General features: G+C 35.2%; 1 protein-coding gene across 1 annotated transcript in view; it reads right to left on the reverse strand.

The window, feature by feature from the left end:
- LOC150108611 (tetratricopeptide repeat protein 37) overlaps positions 1-15,447 on the reverse strand; it is a 485,241-nt gene that overhangs the window by 160,891 nt on the left and 308,903 nt on the right. Inside the window, exon 27 of the mRNA XM_090416072.1 lies at positions 768-861. Within this exon, the coding sequence (XP_090272198.1) occupies positions 768-861 (94 nt within the window). The remainder of the gene's footprint in view (positions 1-767; positions 862-15,447) is intronic.

Raw genomic sequence — 15,447 nt, forward strand, 5'->3', positions numbered from 1 at the left:
GTTTTCAATAAATTGTTGGTACGATTTTGAAGTTCACGAGTGGGATCTCTCTCAAGAATTGAGTAAGTGTAAGATACATATTTTACATATGTGTATATATATATACATATGTAAAACAGCCCTATATATCCAAAAGTTCCATATTTTTTAACTGAATTACTTTATTCAACACCACGAGAAAAACTAATGTCAGAGGTTCAATGGAATGAAATCAGCACTGGGAAAGGATTAAAACTAATGTTTAATGCTTTCAATATTCCATTTCAGTCACAAAGATTTCAGGGAATAAAATAGTAGCACATACAAGGGCAACATAAAAGTCTAGAGGTCCTAACTAGGTAGAGTGCCCTTTGTGAGCACCTGCCAAAAGCACTGATTGTAACACGGGATCATTAAATTTTTTTTCCATTCTTAAGAATCCTTAAGAATGCTTTCCATATTTTGGGAAGTTTAATGTATCCATTTTTTTTATTTTGATTAGGTTGCCTTTTAAGGATTGCTGCAGATTAAAAAAAAAAAAACGTTTCATTTCTAAATTTGCTGTGATGAAAAATGGTAGTTTTTCCCCCCTGTTTGAATCTGTATATATTATCCAAGGCCAGACCTGGCAGGTCCAGTGGACCTATAATGAGGTACTGGAAGCATTAAACATTAGTTTAATTCCTTTCTGAGTGCTGGTTTCATTCCATTAAGTCAAACATGAGTTCTGTCCACCAGTTATGCATACAAGAAAAAACTGAAAAAATTCATAAAATTAAAGTCAATACCTCTGATATGCAGTCAGTGCTCCATCGTACAATTTCTGTCGTTCCAGCAACATTCCTAACATTATATATGCTTCTGCATTGGTGTCAATTTGGCCTGTCAAGATATAAAACAAAATTAAAAATATTATAATTAAGATTATTCTTTACAGACAGTACTTTTTTGGGATGGTACACAATGGTACCATCCCAAAACTTACCAGCACTATCTTTATTAAAATCATGAACGACATATGGATGCAGTATATTTAGATATTATCAACATTCAGTAATTTTCACACATTTACCTGGTGTACAAACTAAATGCACAAAATATACAAACTGAACTGGTTGCACAAACTGAATAACAATTCAGTAATAGGGACTGATGGGCACAGGTGCTAAAAGAGTGTTCAGCTGAACTGGCCTTTGGCCAGGCCATATAATTTGAGTCTCAGAACAGGGAAGATTATGCAGGAATAGAAAGAATGTATAGTAATCCCACTGCACAAGAGTGGTGCAAAGACCAATGCATCCAGCTATCGACCAATTAATATCTCAGGAGTGGTATTGAAGATTTCGGAAAAATTGGTTAGGACTTGCATTTCAAGAAATGAGTTGAAAGTGAATCTCTACTTGCTAAAGCTTCTGACAGAATACAGCATGGAAGATTGTTGTATAAATTGGAGAATATGAGTTTGGATTATTATTATTATTATACTGGCACCACCATGGAGTCCGAAGACTCATCGTGGGAGACCCAATCTATCATACCTCTCCTTGAACCCATTAACAGAAAAAGCACTCACAACTGATTCTGGCAACTCATTCCACTCATTCACTACTCTCTAAGCAAAAAAATCTAATCCTCACACCCCCTACTAACCACACCTTTATTCAACTTCCAGGGATGACCCCTTATTCTGGTCCCTCTAGACAAGTGCTGAAACATTTCTCTGCATCTCTCCTATGAACCCTTTAAGCAACTTAAATGTTTCTATCATATCCTCAGTTTTTCTCCTATCAACCAGCTTCTGCAATCCACACAACTTCAATCTATCCTCATAGGGAACATTCCACAGACCACTCACCATCTTGGTCACTTGCCTCTGAATCATCTCCACTGGCTTCCTCATCCCCAAGAAACCAGACTTTTGAACACAGTAATCAAGATATGGACATATGAAAGCCTTATAAAGAGGAATGACAACTTCCTTATCTCTACTTGTTAATGTGTTCTTCAATAGCGAAGTAATCTTATGGGCTACCTTAGAAATATGTCCTCTAAACTATAATAACAATAATAATAGAGATTTAAGGGTGTCTACCACCACCCTTAAATCTCTAGATTCATCTATTCCCTGGAGTACAGTGCCATCAATGCGATACATGGCTTGTAATCTATTTATCCAAAAATGCATAATTTTACATTTCTCGACATTAAACTGACACCTACTATCTTTTGCTCATACTGACAGCTTATTTAAATCGTCCTGCAAGTTCTCAACATCACCTTGATTAACTATTACTCTACTTAATTTCACATCACCAGCAAACAACTGAATATTTTCTTTCATGTTATTTCTTATATCATTTATATACAAATTAAACAGCAATGGTCCCATCACTGAATGTTGTGGCACACCACTGGTCACCTGTTTTCACCTCGATTCTGTCCCTCCATATACCACTATTTGATATCTGTCCAGCAGCCACTCTCTTATCCACTTAACCAGTGTCATATCCACTCCCATTTGTCCTAATTTGCATAACAGAATTCCATGTAGTATTCTGTCAAATTCAGGGGTCTTGTAGCAAAAACTGCAAATACAACTCAAAAGATAACTGCAACTAAAACAAATTTTAACATGTAAAGATAAGGATGTCATTTTGCCTCTTTATAAAGCCTTGATAAGACCTTACTTGGACTATTGTGCGCAGGTCTGGTCTCCTGGTTTCCATTGTGATTCTGATACAGTGGGGGGAGTGCAAAAGAGAGTGTTAAAGATTATATCAGGATTGTGGAATACTGATTATGCAGATAGATTGAGAATTTGTAGACTGCAGACACTAGCAAGCAGGAGAAAGAGGGGTGATATGATTGAAACTTACAAACTTCTGAAAAGGTCGTACAGGATTTCAGTTGATGGAATTTTTCATTTTATGGAGGGTGGAGAAAGGACAAGAGGGCATCACTGGAAGCTGAGAATGAATGCCACTAAGAAGGGGTGAGGGCTAGATTTTTCACTCATAGGGTGGTGTGTGATTGGAATGGATTGCCATTGGATGTAGCGTGTGTGTGAGCAAGCAGTGTGAATGAACAGAAGAATAAGTATGATAGCTGGTGCATGTAGTATGTGTCCTCCCTCAATGCATCTCTGACTCCCTGGAAGTCTTTCTTAATAATACAAATAAGCTCAGCTACTTAACAATGAAATTTACACTTTTTTGCAATGTCTATTGTTAAGATATTCGATATATGAAACTTTTCTATATATTTGTTTAAATAAAACTTTTATTAAAAATCAGTAGTCAAAACACACACCCCATGTTCCTTCCCCCCACCTCTTCTCCCCCGTGTATAAACAACCTTCAGCAGGATCATGGAATTGGAAGGCATCGTAGAACGAAAACAAGGTATATACAATGAAAGCCAAAAGGCTATTATTCTGGCAACCTTAATAATAATGAAGGGGATACAAATCCTTTGATTTTTATCTGCCAGTAAGCGAAACTCTAAGAACTAGGACTAAGATCTATGAGTTTCATACCGAAAAACTATCGGCAAATCCAAGTGTAAGTAACCACTTGGTAGTACAACACCAAGGCAACTCGTATCAAAGGTGGAGCAAGCTCCCTCACTATCCTTGATATTTTCTCATAATGTAAAAACACAACCCCTAGGGGATGTAATACTGTAATTACATTATGAGTAGAGGTCACTACCTACTCACTGATGAGACCTCAAAAAAGGTTGAAACCAGTCTGGGTAGTGACCTCTAATCATAATGTAGTATTGCAGTATTACATCCCCTAGGGGCTGTGTTTTTACATTATGAGAAAATATCAAGGATAGTGAGAGAGCTTGCTCCACCTTTAATACGAGTTGCCTTGGTGTTGTACTACCAAGTGGTTACTTACACTTGGATTTGCCGATAGTTTTTCGGTATGAAATTCATAGATCTTAGTCCTAGTTCTTCGAGTTTTGCTTACTGGCAGATAAACATCAAAGGATTTGTATCCCCTTCATTAAGGTATGTACAATATTTTTCCACCTCTTTTATTCTGCCATAATTGCCTTCTATACTCACCCATAATGCTCTAAAAATATATATATATATACCCCTTTTTTGAGTAATGATAGCCAATGTATTAAAATAAGGGACACTCCTAAACAAAAACAGGCTATAATAGCCGTAATTATAGTAATAGTGTTTAAGAGGAGTAACATGGGAATTTTCCCAGAAACTTATACTTAACTTTATTTATTTTTATATACTTATACAATAAATTTATGCTTAATAATTTGTGCTACATGCTTCAATTGTTGTTCATGTTTCAAAATGATACACTAATAAAGTAAAATATCAGTAAATTTTTTTTCTCTCTTTTCATATCCTTTTAATTCTCAATTTTAACCACTTGTAAAGAATAAATATTGGCACCTATTGCTTTAAAAAAACAACACCTAATATCTGTTTACAGAAATTCCAAAAGAAATCCATGTATCTTAAAATATGTGATGGATTTCTTTGTTAACTACTGTTGCTCACTATTTTCCTCACTTTAATCATTTTCATAGTACAACTCCAGAGGTTGCTATAATAATAATAATAATCTCTTGATATTAATGAAATTAATAACAAGAATGATGGTCGTCAGATTGCTGTAGCAGTACTACCCATGGAAATTTTCCAAAGTATAAAAGGCACATGTCAGAAACAGAACATTTAGGAGAAAATGACTGAAGTGAGGCTGTGTGCGAGACTCTGAACAGAATCAAAAGAAGGCAATGCTAAAAAAAAAGCATCAAACATTTTTAAGCAGATTTCTGATGAACCATCTCAAATGTCAGAAGAGCTTTCTAAGACTGAATGAAATAAGATTTTTCTATAGCATTAGTAGTTGCATAGATGAGAAGGAGAATGGAAAAAGACAGCAAGTTTCTGAGAAGCTAGGGAGGCTATGGATATGATATACCAGAAAAAGGCTAAAGGTGTAAACCAGTTCCATTCTTGAGAATTATCAAAAGTTAGAGGGAGTGAAAAAAGATTTATCTTTTCTTATGAAAATGTGTGAGAAATAAGACAGGATCTTAGTTTGCTAAGTTACCACTGAAGATACTATATTATCAAAGATCTTGAAGCATGGAAAATTTGAGCATCACACAGAGGTTTGCCAAATGTAAAAGAGGAATGGAGTGAACCATGGATAAAATTTCAATTAGTATGAGGTTATTAAGATATTAGAAGGAAGGATTAGAAGGAAGAGCATAGGCAAGATACTCCAGAATCGGTGAGGAAATCTGAAAAGAGAAAATCATCCACCATGATGTGAATTACCAGACAGAAAACTAGCAGTTTAATTGCAAAGGACAGAAGACATATCATCTAAGCCAGACCAGATCATATTCCCTGGCAGTGACAATTACTGGAGTTTCTCCAAGCTGTGGAGTGAGTGGTGGAATCTATTTTGATGATCACTAATTAATTGGTGGGCATACAAGGAGCAAAGAAGTTGGCTGTTGATAGTGACATTGTTTTAAAAGAACTTAGTTGAGGATAACTGGATAACAGTTTGATGGCTGACTTTTATCATCTTTTTTATTTTTTTTTTTAAAGGATAGACTAATAAGCTTGCTTCCTTGCAGTCAGGTAGAAGAGGCCAGATGAGCGTGACAACTTGTACAGATGATATAAGATGGATATTTATTATAGAGCAAAGATTCTGAGCACACAATTTCAGTAATATTATGTAGATCACAAAACCTCTTGGTATCCAAGCTATTAAGAATTATTATGAAGTCTTTTTTGGCAAAAGATCAAAGGCAAATGAACTGTTCTTGGTATAATGTATAGGTGGGAGGTGATTTGCCTTTGTTGCTACACAAAAGCTGGAAAAGAAGATTGATGTGATGAAACCATCTTTATTGTTGGGCTATGTTACAAGGATCATCTGAATGACATGTAGATATATCGAAGAGGATACTGAACTCAATAACTAAACTGTTTGAGCTGAGAAGATTTTCTGCATTCAGCCATTTCAAAGTCTGATTTAGATTTGTTGATTTTCATACATGTGTTGTGAAATGATAACAAAGACACGAATTTTTGACAGGAACCACATGAGACATGCAAGACTTTTTTTTCTTGGATGGCAGTTTTTTATTTTGTTCTAATGATCTGAATCCCACTCACAAAAGGCTATTAGCCTATATCATCAAATTACTGACATGTACTGTCAGGGAGTGTACATGATATTATGATAGTATTGCATGAAATAGTTACATCATTACTAACTTCCTATCAACAATTTTCCTCCAAATCAATCTGTTATCTGTTAAGACTCCAACATTATCAGATGTTATATTTCTGTCTTTTAAGGCACTTATTACTATATTAATCCATCTACACCTGTTTTGCTAATCTTTCCCCTCTCATTCTGTTTAAGAGACCATGCCACCCGAGATTAGCTCTACTAACACATTCCTGAATGTTAACAATGGTTCTTTCCTAATATCCTCCTTTTCAATGTGATACTGCCACTGATGCCATCTGTTTACTCCACTAATCTTTCTCAGAACTCTCATATTAGAGATCTCCAGTCTTTGGTCAAGTGTTTATTTTTTAACCCAGCTCTCAGATCCATAAATTAAAATTGCTTTGAACACTGTCTTGTATACAACTAATTTAGTGTATTGACTAATTTCTCTCTTATTCTATATAAATTTATTCAGCTGACTTCCTACCATACTAGCTTTACTAATTCTGTTGTCTTTTTCCATACTAAATTTGCCATCTTCACTAAAAATTGTACCTAAGTAGCTGAAATGTTTTACTTGTCTTATAGGTTCTCCATTCAGGGTAGAGTTCATGTTTTCAATGTTTCTGTCCATTTTCATCATCTTTGTTTTTTTATTGCTGATTTTCATACCAAATTTATCATAGCATTTATTCAATTTAGTTAGGGAATCCTGTCACATGCACTGCATTTATTTAGATCATCTGCCTAAAGTAAAGAGCTCAGATAAATATAACCAATTTTGATATCAGGTTTAATACCACTCTTCTTCATAATGGAATCCATACAGATAATGAACAACAGTGGATACACCTGACTTAACATCAAACCATCTTCCTGTACTTCCTTCAATTCTAGTCGCTAACTTACAACTCAAATACAGACTAATTATTTCTTGATAAAATGTCCCATTTACACCGTATAACCGTAGCATTTTGAATAGCTTTTCATTAGGCACCTTATCAATGCCTTTTCCAGATCAGGTTTTTGGTGAAGATAGGAATCAAGGCACTAAAATTCAGCAAAGATTATATTAGTTAATATCAGTTTTACAGGACAAGTCATGCCTGCATAAATTCCTTTATCTTACGGGTGTGCATTTTAGTAAATGCTCTGTAGCATAACTTCCATATCGAAAGATTTTGTCATAGGTCGGTCATACAGCAAGCCATTTTTAGCACAGTTTCCTGGAATTAATTTCAGTATAAATGAACAGAAATCCATTAGATGTCTCCTCCCATCTAACAGTAGCCTTACTAGAAGATTTTTAATTTCTATATCCTCCATTGCATACAGTACATATATTGACATAAATTTTAATTAATTTATTAATTAATACTACCACAACTATATTTAAAATTTGTATTTATAGTATTCTATATTAATTCAAAATCAGTCTTACTTACAAAAACAAAGAATTTATAATTTTGAATAATATGTTTCAATAATGGCAACCCATCTGGAGTGACAAGGAGTTGTATCAGAAGCATCCAGGTGATTCCAATAACTCCTATAGATGCAGGATGGTGATTCAAGAATGTGAAATTTGATAAAGCCTAATTTTTCCATGCTTCTAATTAATAGCATGATTAATCCTAGAAAAACCGTGTCTGCTTTCAATTAGAATTTACTTCTGACAGTAATAATTCTTCTATTGATATATGAGGTGCATCCAGAATGTAAGGTCCAGTCAAGAATTAAAAAAAAACTGGTAGAGAAGAAAAAAAATTTATTATATGCTAAATTACCTATATATATACTTTATTTTTCCACACAGTCGCCATTGACTTCCAGGTATTTTTGGTATCATGGCACCAGCTTCTTCATACCCACATTAAAAAATTCTGCCGCCAGTGAATTCAACCACTGAGTCACAACATTCTTCAGTTCCTCATCTTCTTCAAAGCATTAAGTGGGAGTCACTGCTTCATATTCAAAAACAAGAGGTAGTCAGTGAATGCGAGGTCAGAGCTGTAGGGTAAGTAGTTGAAAAGTTCTCACCCAAACTTCTGAATTTGCTGGACAGTTCGAGCTGCAGTGTGAACTCGAATGATGTAAGATCGCTAATGACAGTATGCCTCATCTTTTGTGAATTTCTTGTCTGAGTTTCTTCAGTGTTTCACAATATGCATCAGAATTAATTGTGGTTCCTCACTTAAGAAAATCACTGAGCAAGATCCCTTCTTGGTTCCAGAAGACAGTAGCCATAATTTTTTTTGACTGACAGTGTCTATTTGAATTTACTGTAAATCTTACACAATTGTCAGTGAATTTCTGCAACCAAAATCCGTATCATACCAAGAACCTTGCAACAGAGGGATTTTGTTTATAACAACACTCATTATATATTAATCGTAGAAGACAACAAATAATAATGTGACAAAAGTAAAATGGTCAACGGCTAGCTAATGAGTCACTCTATGTTACCATGCATGCATAACCCCTTTCCAATATCTTATTTAGTGGTAAATTCTGAACGGACCTCATTTAATGGATGTGTCTCATATTTCTAGACTTTCTCCATTCTTCTTTCAAGAAATTGAGATGCATGCAGGTATTTTGGCATTCCAAAAGCTTTTCATAGGTAATTTCTATATATTCATTCATAGCACTTCCTTAGCCAATTGATCTGCTTTCTCATTTCAGAATATTTCAATATGCACTTTTACTAAGAAGTGTTATTACACTCACTATCATTAACTGATGCTAACTCTGTCGCAAAAATAAGATCAATAAAACAAACTCAAGAAGAAGCATGAAATCAGCAAAATTAATGAAAATAGAGAAATAACCAGTCATCACCAGACTAAGGACGGAACATTTTAAAGGCATGAAAATTCACACTGACGGTACTAGAAGCTATGAAATATGCAAGAACTGTCCAGGAGTTGAACTAACACCTGCCTATATCTATTGTTGTCCAGCAATTGCCGCTGCTGTACAGAAAATTGACAATAACCCTATAGGAAAGCTCTACTCCATCAAAGTTCGACAGATTTCCAAAGCAGTTCTACAGGCCACGGTCATATCTAGAAGCTCGGACTCGACAACAACAACTAAGAGGTGTTCAATTTACCATTCTCCCTCTCCCCAGGATAAGAAGCCTTACCAGATTATCTGCTTGCTTGCACTTCTAGGTTAATTTTTTTTTTTTAAATACTATTTATAGTGACTACTATTTGTAGTCTTTTGTTGAAAGATGTTGAGCTCCAGATCTGGGAGTAGACTATGGCAAGCTGTTTTGTTGAATTATTGAATAGCGGGAATATAATTTAAAACAATCTTCTATAACAATTTATCCACAACAGACTATAAAATAATAGCCAATGCTTCTTTTTATTTTGTTTCTGTCAATATAAACGTTATATTTCTGACTGCTTTCAGAGTTTTCCTTCTCCTTAAAGTATATTTTCTTAGCTGGGTGGATCCACTCTTGCTGTATTAAAGAGGAAATTCTTAGTTTAGATGAATGTTAACATTTCCATCATATCTTCTCAAATAATTTCCTATTTAAGGTAGAATTTTTGCTTTTTTTTTTTTTTTCAAACAGATCAGTGTTAAACCAGCAATAAAGCTAGCTACATCATGTTCTGTATCCTCTGATTTTGCATGTGTAAGGCATCATATTCTGTTTTTTTGTTGATTGCTCTTAGATTTTAGTGCCTCTTTCTTAGCAGGTGTAGCATATTTGGTCTGACTCAGGAATCCTGTGGTTGGATTGCCAGCTTTCTGTCTGGATGCACACTGTGTGTGATGGTGGATGGTTCCCTATCCTCTCACCATTCAACTAATGCTGGGGTTCCACAAGGTTCTGTCATCTCACCAACCCTCTTCCTTTTGTATATCAACGACCTACTTCAGTTGACTGCCAAACCAATACACAGTTTTGCAGACAACAGCACATTACACTCCTCGCTTTCATTTGATAAACCTTACCCTACACAACTCACCTCAATCTACAGAACATCAACCACAACCACCCTCAATTCCGATCTCCAAACCATCTTACAATGGGGTTTGGATAACCTCATCAATTGCTAATAAAACCCAGTTCTGTCCTATTTCCCATAAAAAAGAACCATTTTTTCCCAGTAATCTTTTTGACAATATCCAAATTTCCAGACAGTTTGAGATCTCTTTTCTTGGATTTACCCTCACATCAAACTTCTCCTGGCATAAACACATCACAACCATTGCATCCTCAGCTTCAAAAAACTAGGATTTCTCTTTTGCTCAAGACGTTACTTCACCCCTGAATATAGCTCTTAACATTATACAAATCACATATCCGCCCAGCTATTGAATACTGCTCCCACATATGGGGTGGGCCCCTAAAAGCTCCCTCAAAATGCTTGACTCAATACAGAGGAGAGCATAATAAATTTAGTTTAATCCTTTATCCAAGTGTGAGCAAACAAAGTTTGCGCCTGAAAGTATCTTCAGGACTGGGGTAAGGTGGTACAACACCAGGGCAACTCGTTGCAAAGGTAGAGCAAGCTACCGGTGTTGTACCACCTTACCCCAGTCCTGAAGATACTTTCAGGCGCAAACTTTGTTTGCTCACACTTGGATAAAGGATTAAACTAAATTTATTATACTCTAACCAAGTGAAAAATAAACTTTCAACAGAGGAGAGCAATTAGACTAATTAATGACCCATCTCTTACTAACTCCCCCCCCCCCCCACTTTCACACAGACAGCTTTCTGCAATATGTATATTCTACAAATATTTCCATGGGAAATACTCATCTGAAATAACATTAGTAATTCCTGCACTCGGTACTAAGTTCGTTGGAACACGTGCAGCTGCTGCTCAACATCCTTCACAGTACATCTAGAAACAAACAGAACAAGTTTCTTTTCCTCCACCTTCATCCGTGCAACTGCTACACTGTGGAACAGTTTCCTCCTTGTCATATTTCCCAAGGAATACAATTAACAGTCATTTAAATCAAATGTAAACAAGTTCCTCCTTTCCCAACCTGCTACCCATACACAGTACTAATGTACTATAGGTTGATGAACATAAAAAATAAAATAATAAATATATATATATATATATATATATATATATATATATATATATATATATATGTCCGTGCGGTTAACCTAGTGGCTATGTGCTTCACAACCATATGCCTGGGGAAGGAGTGTCCTAGGTTCAATTCCCGTTGACAACTTGAGGAGCTCAAGGATCTTCCTCAGCCATAGCCAAATTAGCCGGTCTTGGGAGTGGACAGCAGGGTTTTCCCTCCACAGTTTATCTGGGGGGGGGGGGTTCATCCTGCAAGCAGGTAAACTGGCCCCATGAACACACACGGATTACAGTCATGAATATCACCCTTAGGGTATGCAGCAGAGGAGTGGTGAACCAGCTGCATTAATATGCCAGTAACCCCTCATTAGGAGGGGACTCAACCCGTCTAAGGATGGACGAGAAGGATATATATATATATATATGTATGTCATCAGCAGCAAAATGCCTCCTATGTATCTTGTATTCACTGGCCTTATTCCCAATTTATTCTTGCTGATTAAACTATTGCAAACTTTTGTCAAAGACAAAAGATGTGCATGTTAAAGTCGAACTTGATATCAATAATTACTGCCAATTATTTAAATTCACTGACAACCTCTAATACTTCCTCACTTAAGAGAAATAACTGTAATGAGCTGTTTTGATTGTTTATGTGAAAATGAACTTGGTGCTATTCAATGTTACTTTCCTCTAATGCATTACATCCATTATGAGATTTTAAAGACTTCTTCATTGTTATTGCATCATTTCTCTCCTCTGTATGTGCCTGCTGGGATTGTATCAAAAATGCACCTGATAAACCAAAGTAAGTGTTCTATAATATTCTTGAATTCCTGAAGATATATAGTCAGTATGAAGTACTTTATTATAGTTAGAAATTTGTAAATGTTCATATTTATTTATTATTATTATTATTAATAATAATGACACCTCCAGGGAGAATCCAAAGACTCATCGAGGGAGGGCACCTACTCAACAACTCTTTGTCTCCACCACTAAAATCCACCAACTACAATGAACTGCAAGTACACCAATGCCATCTACTGCCCACCATCACTAGTATTTGCACAGACAATCACAAATGTCCATGCCCACGGCGGGATTTGAACCCGCTGCCTGGAGAGTGTGTATGCTAACCACTCAGCCAACCAGGCCAGCAATATTTTGTAATCTATTGGAATATTCATGTGTTTGTTTACTGATGCCACAGCAGAAATCACTGTATAGTGGAAATAAGAAGGCTGTATTAATCTTATAAAGGCCACTGTGCATTGTAAAATTGAATAATATAATTAATTTTGAAGTAAAGCTTTAAAAATGCATTAAATATCTGTTTCTCAATTAATTAATCAACTTGACATTTATGCTAGCAGATGTCTTTGAGAAAGTGATGGCATTGCAATAGCTTACACAGTGTATATGACCTTCTGCATGAATCATACTATCATATCATTTCTTGCTCAGATATAAATCCAGGTAGAGATAAAAAATATTTATACCAGAATTCATCATGAAAACCTTCTAACCTTAGCTTCTTAGCAGTTGTCAGCTCTCTCATTAGTTTAAAGAGAGAGCTAACAACTACTAAGAAGCTAAGGTTAGACGGTTTCAGTATAACAATTTTAAACTCAATGAGTTTAAAACAGTTCTGTTAATTTAGTGAAATGCTAATAAAAACACTAACAAGTGAAAAATATGGTCACCCTTTCATAGCGTGTCCTTTCAGAAGCATAATAGTAGGCTGATTCATGCATACAACATAAGCTATATATAATAAAGGTATGAGTTTCTCAAACTTAGTTTCATTGAAAGAGTTGGCAATTTATAACACAAACATTGAGGATAAGCTACTGAAGTGAGAGAGAGAGAGAGAGATAACCTGTTCTGGAGATACTTTTTTTTTTCTTTTTGTGTGTTTGCTACTTCAGGTCTTTGGTAAGATGGGTGATAGTGGTCTCACAACAGGAAACAATGAAAATTATCTAAAACTTAGTGAGTACTGTCAAAAGATTTCACGGGGGTGGAAGGCTGCACTAAACAATTGTGTTCAAAGAAAGCTCTTTTCGTGAAGAAATAAAGTTGCAAACTTGGATTCTTGTAATGTCTCAAAGACATCGCCTAGATGATTTCATGCAGAGAAGAATTATTGAAAAGCTTGAAGAAGGCCACAGAATTACTGATATTGGCAGAGAGTTTGGAATCTCATGTAGCATTCTATCCAGGCTCTGAGCAGCATTTCAAACCAATGGAATGTGTTTCATACATTTGCTAAGAGATTGCCCTCACTCTACCACAGAGCACGAAGGCATATTTTTGGCTATAATAGCAAAATGTAATTGATGCACCATGGCAGGTCAGCTTGCAAGTCATTCCATCGAAGCACAGGTATGCAGATATCTCAACAAACTGTGGCAAGATGTCTGCATCCCTTTAATCACAGATCATCATAGAGCATGTTTTCAGTGGTGTTATATCCATAAAAAAATTGGACAAGACACCAATGGGCTAATGTACTCTACAGATGAGAGTCATTTTAGTCTTTCCTCCAATTCTAGACAACACTTGATCTGGAGTGAAAGTGATACTGCTTACCATTGCAAGAATGTTCTTGAAAGGGATAGATACGGCAGTCTGGGTCATGGTGTGGGGAGGCATTATGCATAATGGATGCACTGAATTACAAGTGCTGGAAAAAAGGGACTATGATTGGTGAATGATACTGCAATGAAGCTCTTCAACATCATGTTCGATTGTTCTGTGGTGTTGTAGGTGAAGAATTCATTTTTATGGACGACAATGCCACACCACATCGTACATGAGCAGTGGAGATATTTCTGAAGACCAAGGATATTAATCAAATCGATTGGCCAGCATGCTCCCATGTTTTGACACAATAGGGAGATGCACTACTGCTTGAAATTCCCCTGCATAAAACAAACAAGGCCTTATTCTTTCTCTAAAGGAACAGTGGACCAGTTTGCCTCAAGAACTCCTGAATCATTTGGTGCTAAACATGTTACAATGTTGTAGGAGCTGCATCGCAGTTTGTGGTGGACATATTCCATACTGAAATGTCTCTCTGCATAGTTTTCTATAAGCACTACACATTAATTCCTTAACTAAATCCTTAGCAAATTTGTAACTTTTGCCAAAAACGTATTGCAATTTAATTTGTACAAAATTTATGACAGTTTTTGTGTAATATAATTTATTAGTATGCTGGTAATAAATTTATATCTACATTTGACTATAGTCATGAAAAGGTTTTCATACATAGGTAAAAAATATAGTTCGTCCTTAGCTTCTGGGCACCAGTGTATGTTAAGTTATAATAATTTTTGAGAAAAAAATCATAATTATTAGGATTCTTGCTACAGAGCTATAAGGGAAGTGTTTTCTGTTGAATGTTAGACTTTTCTACATTATGCTACAGATCCAGCTGCTAATTTTAATGGAAATTGTCATAAATTTTTTGTACATTAGATATTGCAATTTGTGCTGAATATTTGAAAATAGTTTTCTCTGCAAAAAAAGAGCAACAGAAATGCTATAATTATAACAGAATGAACTTGTACAAGCATGAGCTGTGTTGGCAAAGCTGAGCAATGCAAAAATATTATGAAGCTTTGATAATAATATGTCTTGTTATTAACAGAAAGTTATGGATTTAGGATGAATAAAAAAGTTTTATTCTGTTAACCAGTCTATTTTATTCTTTCCTCTTTATAAAAAAAATAAAGAATCTTTCACCCTTCAGTGATTGATTTCTTGGATGATTCAACAAATATCAAAATAAATCCAATGGCAGACTACAGTGGATCTGCTTAGATAAGTAGAGCTAATGCATAAGGTGCTCTAGGATAAGCTTCTAGAGCTCTACTGCTATAGAGAAATTGTAGTGCTATTATGAATTACACAAATTACCTCATTTTAAAACATTGAAAACATTTTTACATGTAAATTTTGAATTAATGCATATTTCAGTCTTATAACATTTTATAATATAGACATCAAAATTAAGATTAAAATCAGTAAAAGAGAAAGGTAATTTTTAAAAGACAGAGAATTTTTCTTATTTGCACAACGGAACTAACTATGAAATGATTATGATTTCTATTGAAACAAATTATGTGAAATATGTACAT

Source organism: Typopeltis vanoorti, chromosome 3 (assembly GCF_054136105.1).
Source record: "Typopeltis vanoorti isolate ZY-2024b chromosome 3, IOZ_Tvanoo_1.0, whole genome shotgun sequence".
NCBI classification, from domain to species: Eukaryota; Metazoa; Arthropoda; class Arachnida; order Uropygi; family Thelyphonidae; genus Typopeltis; species Typopeltis vanoorti.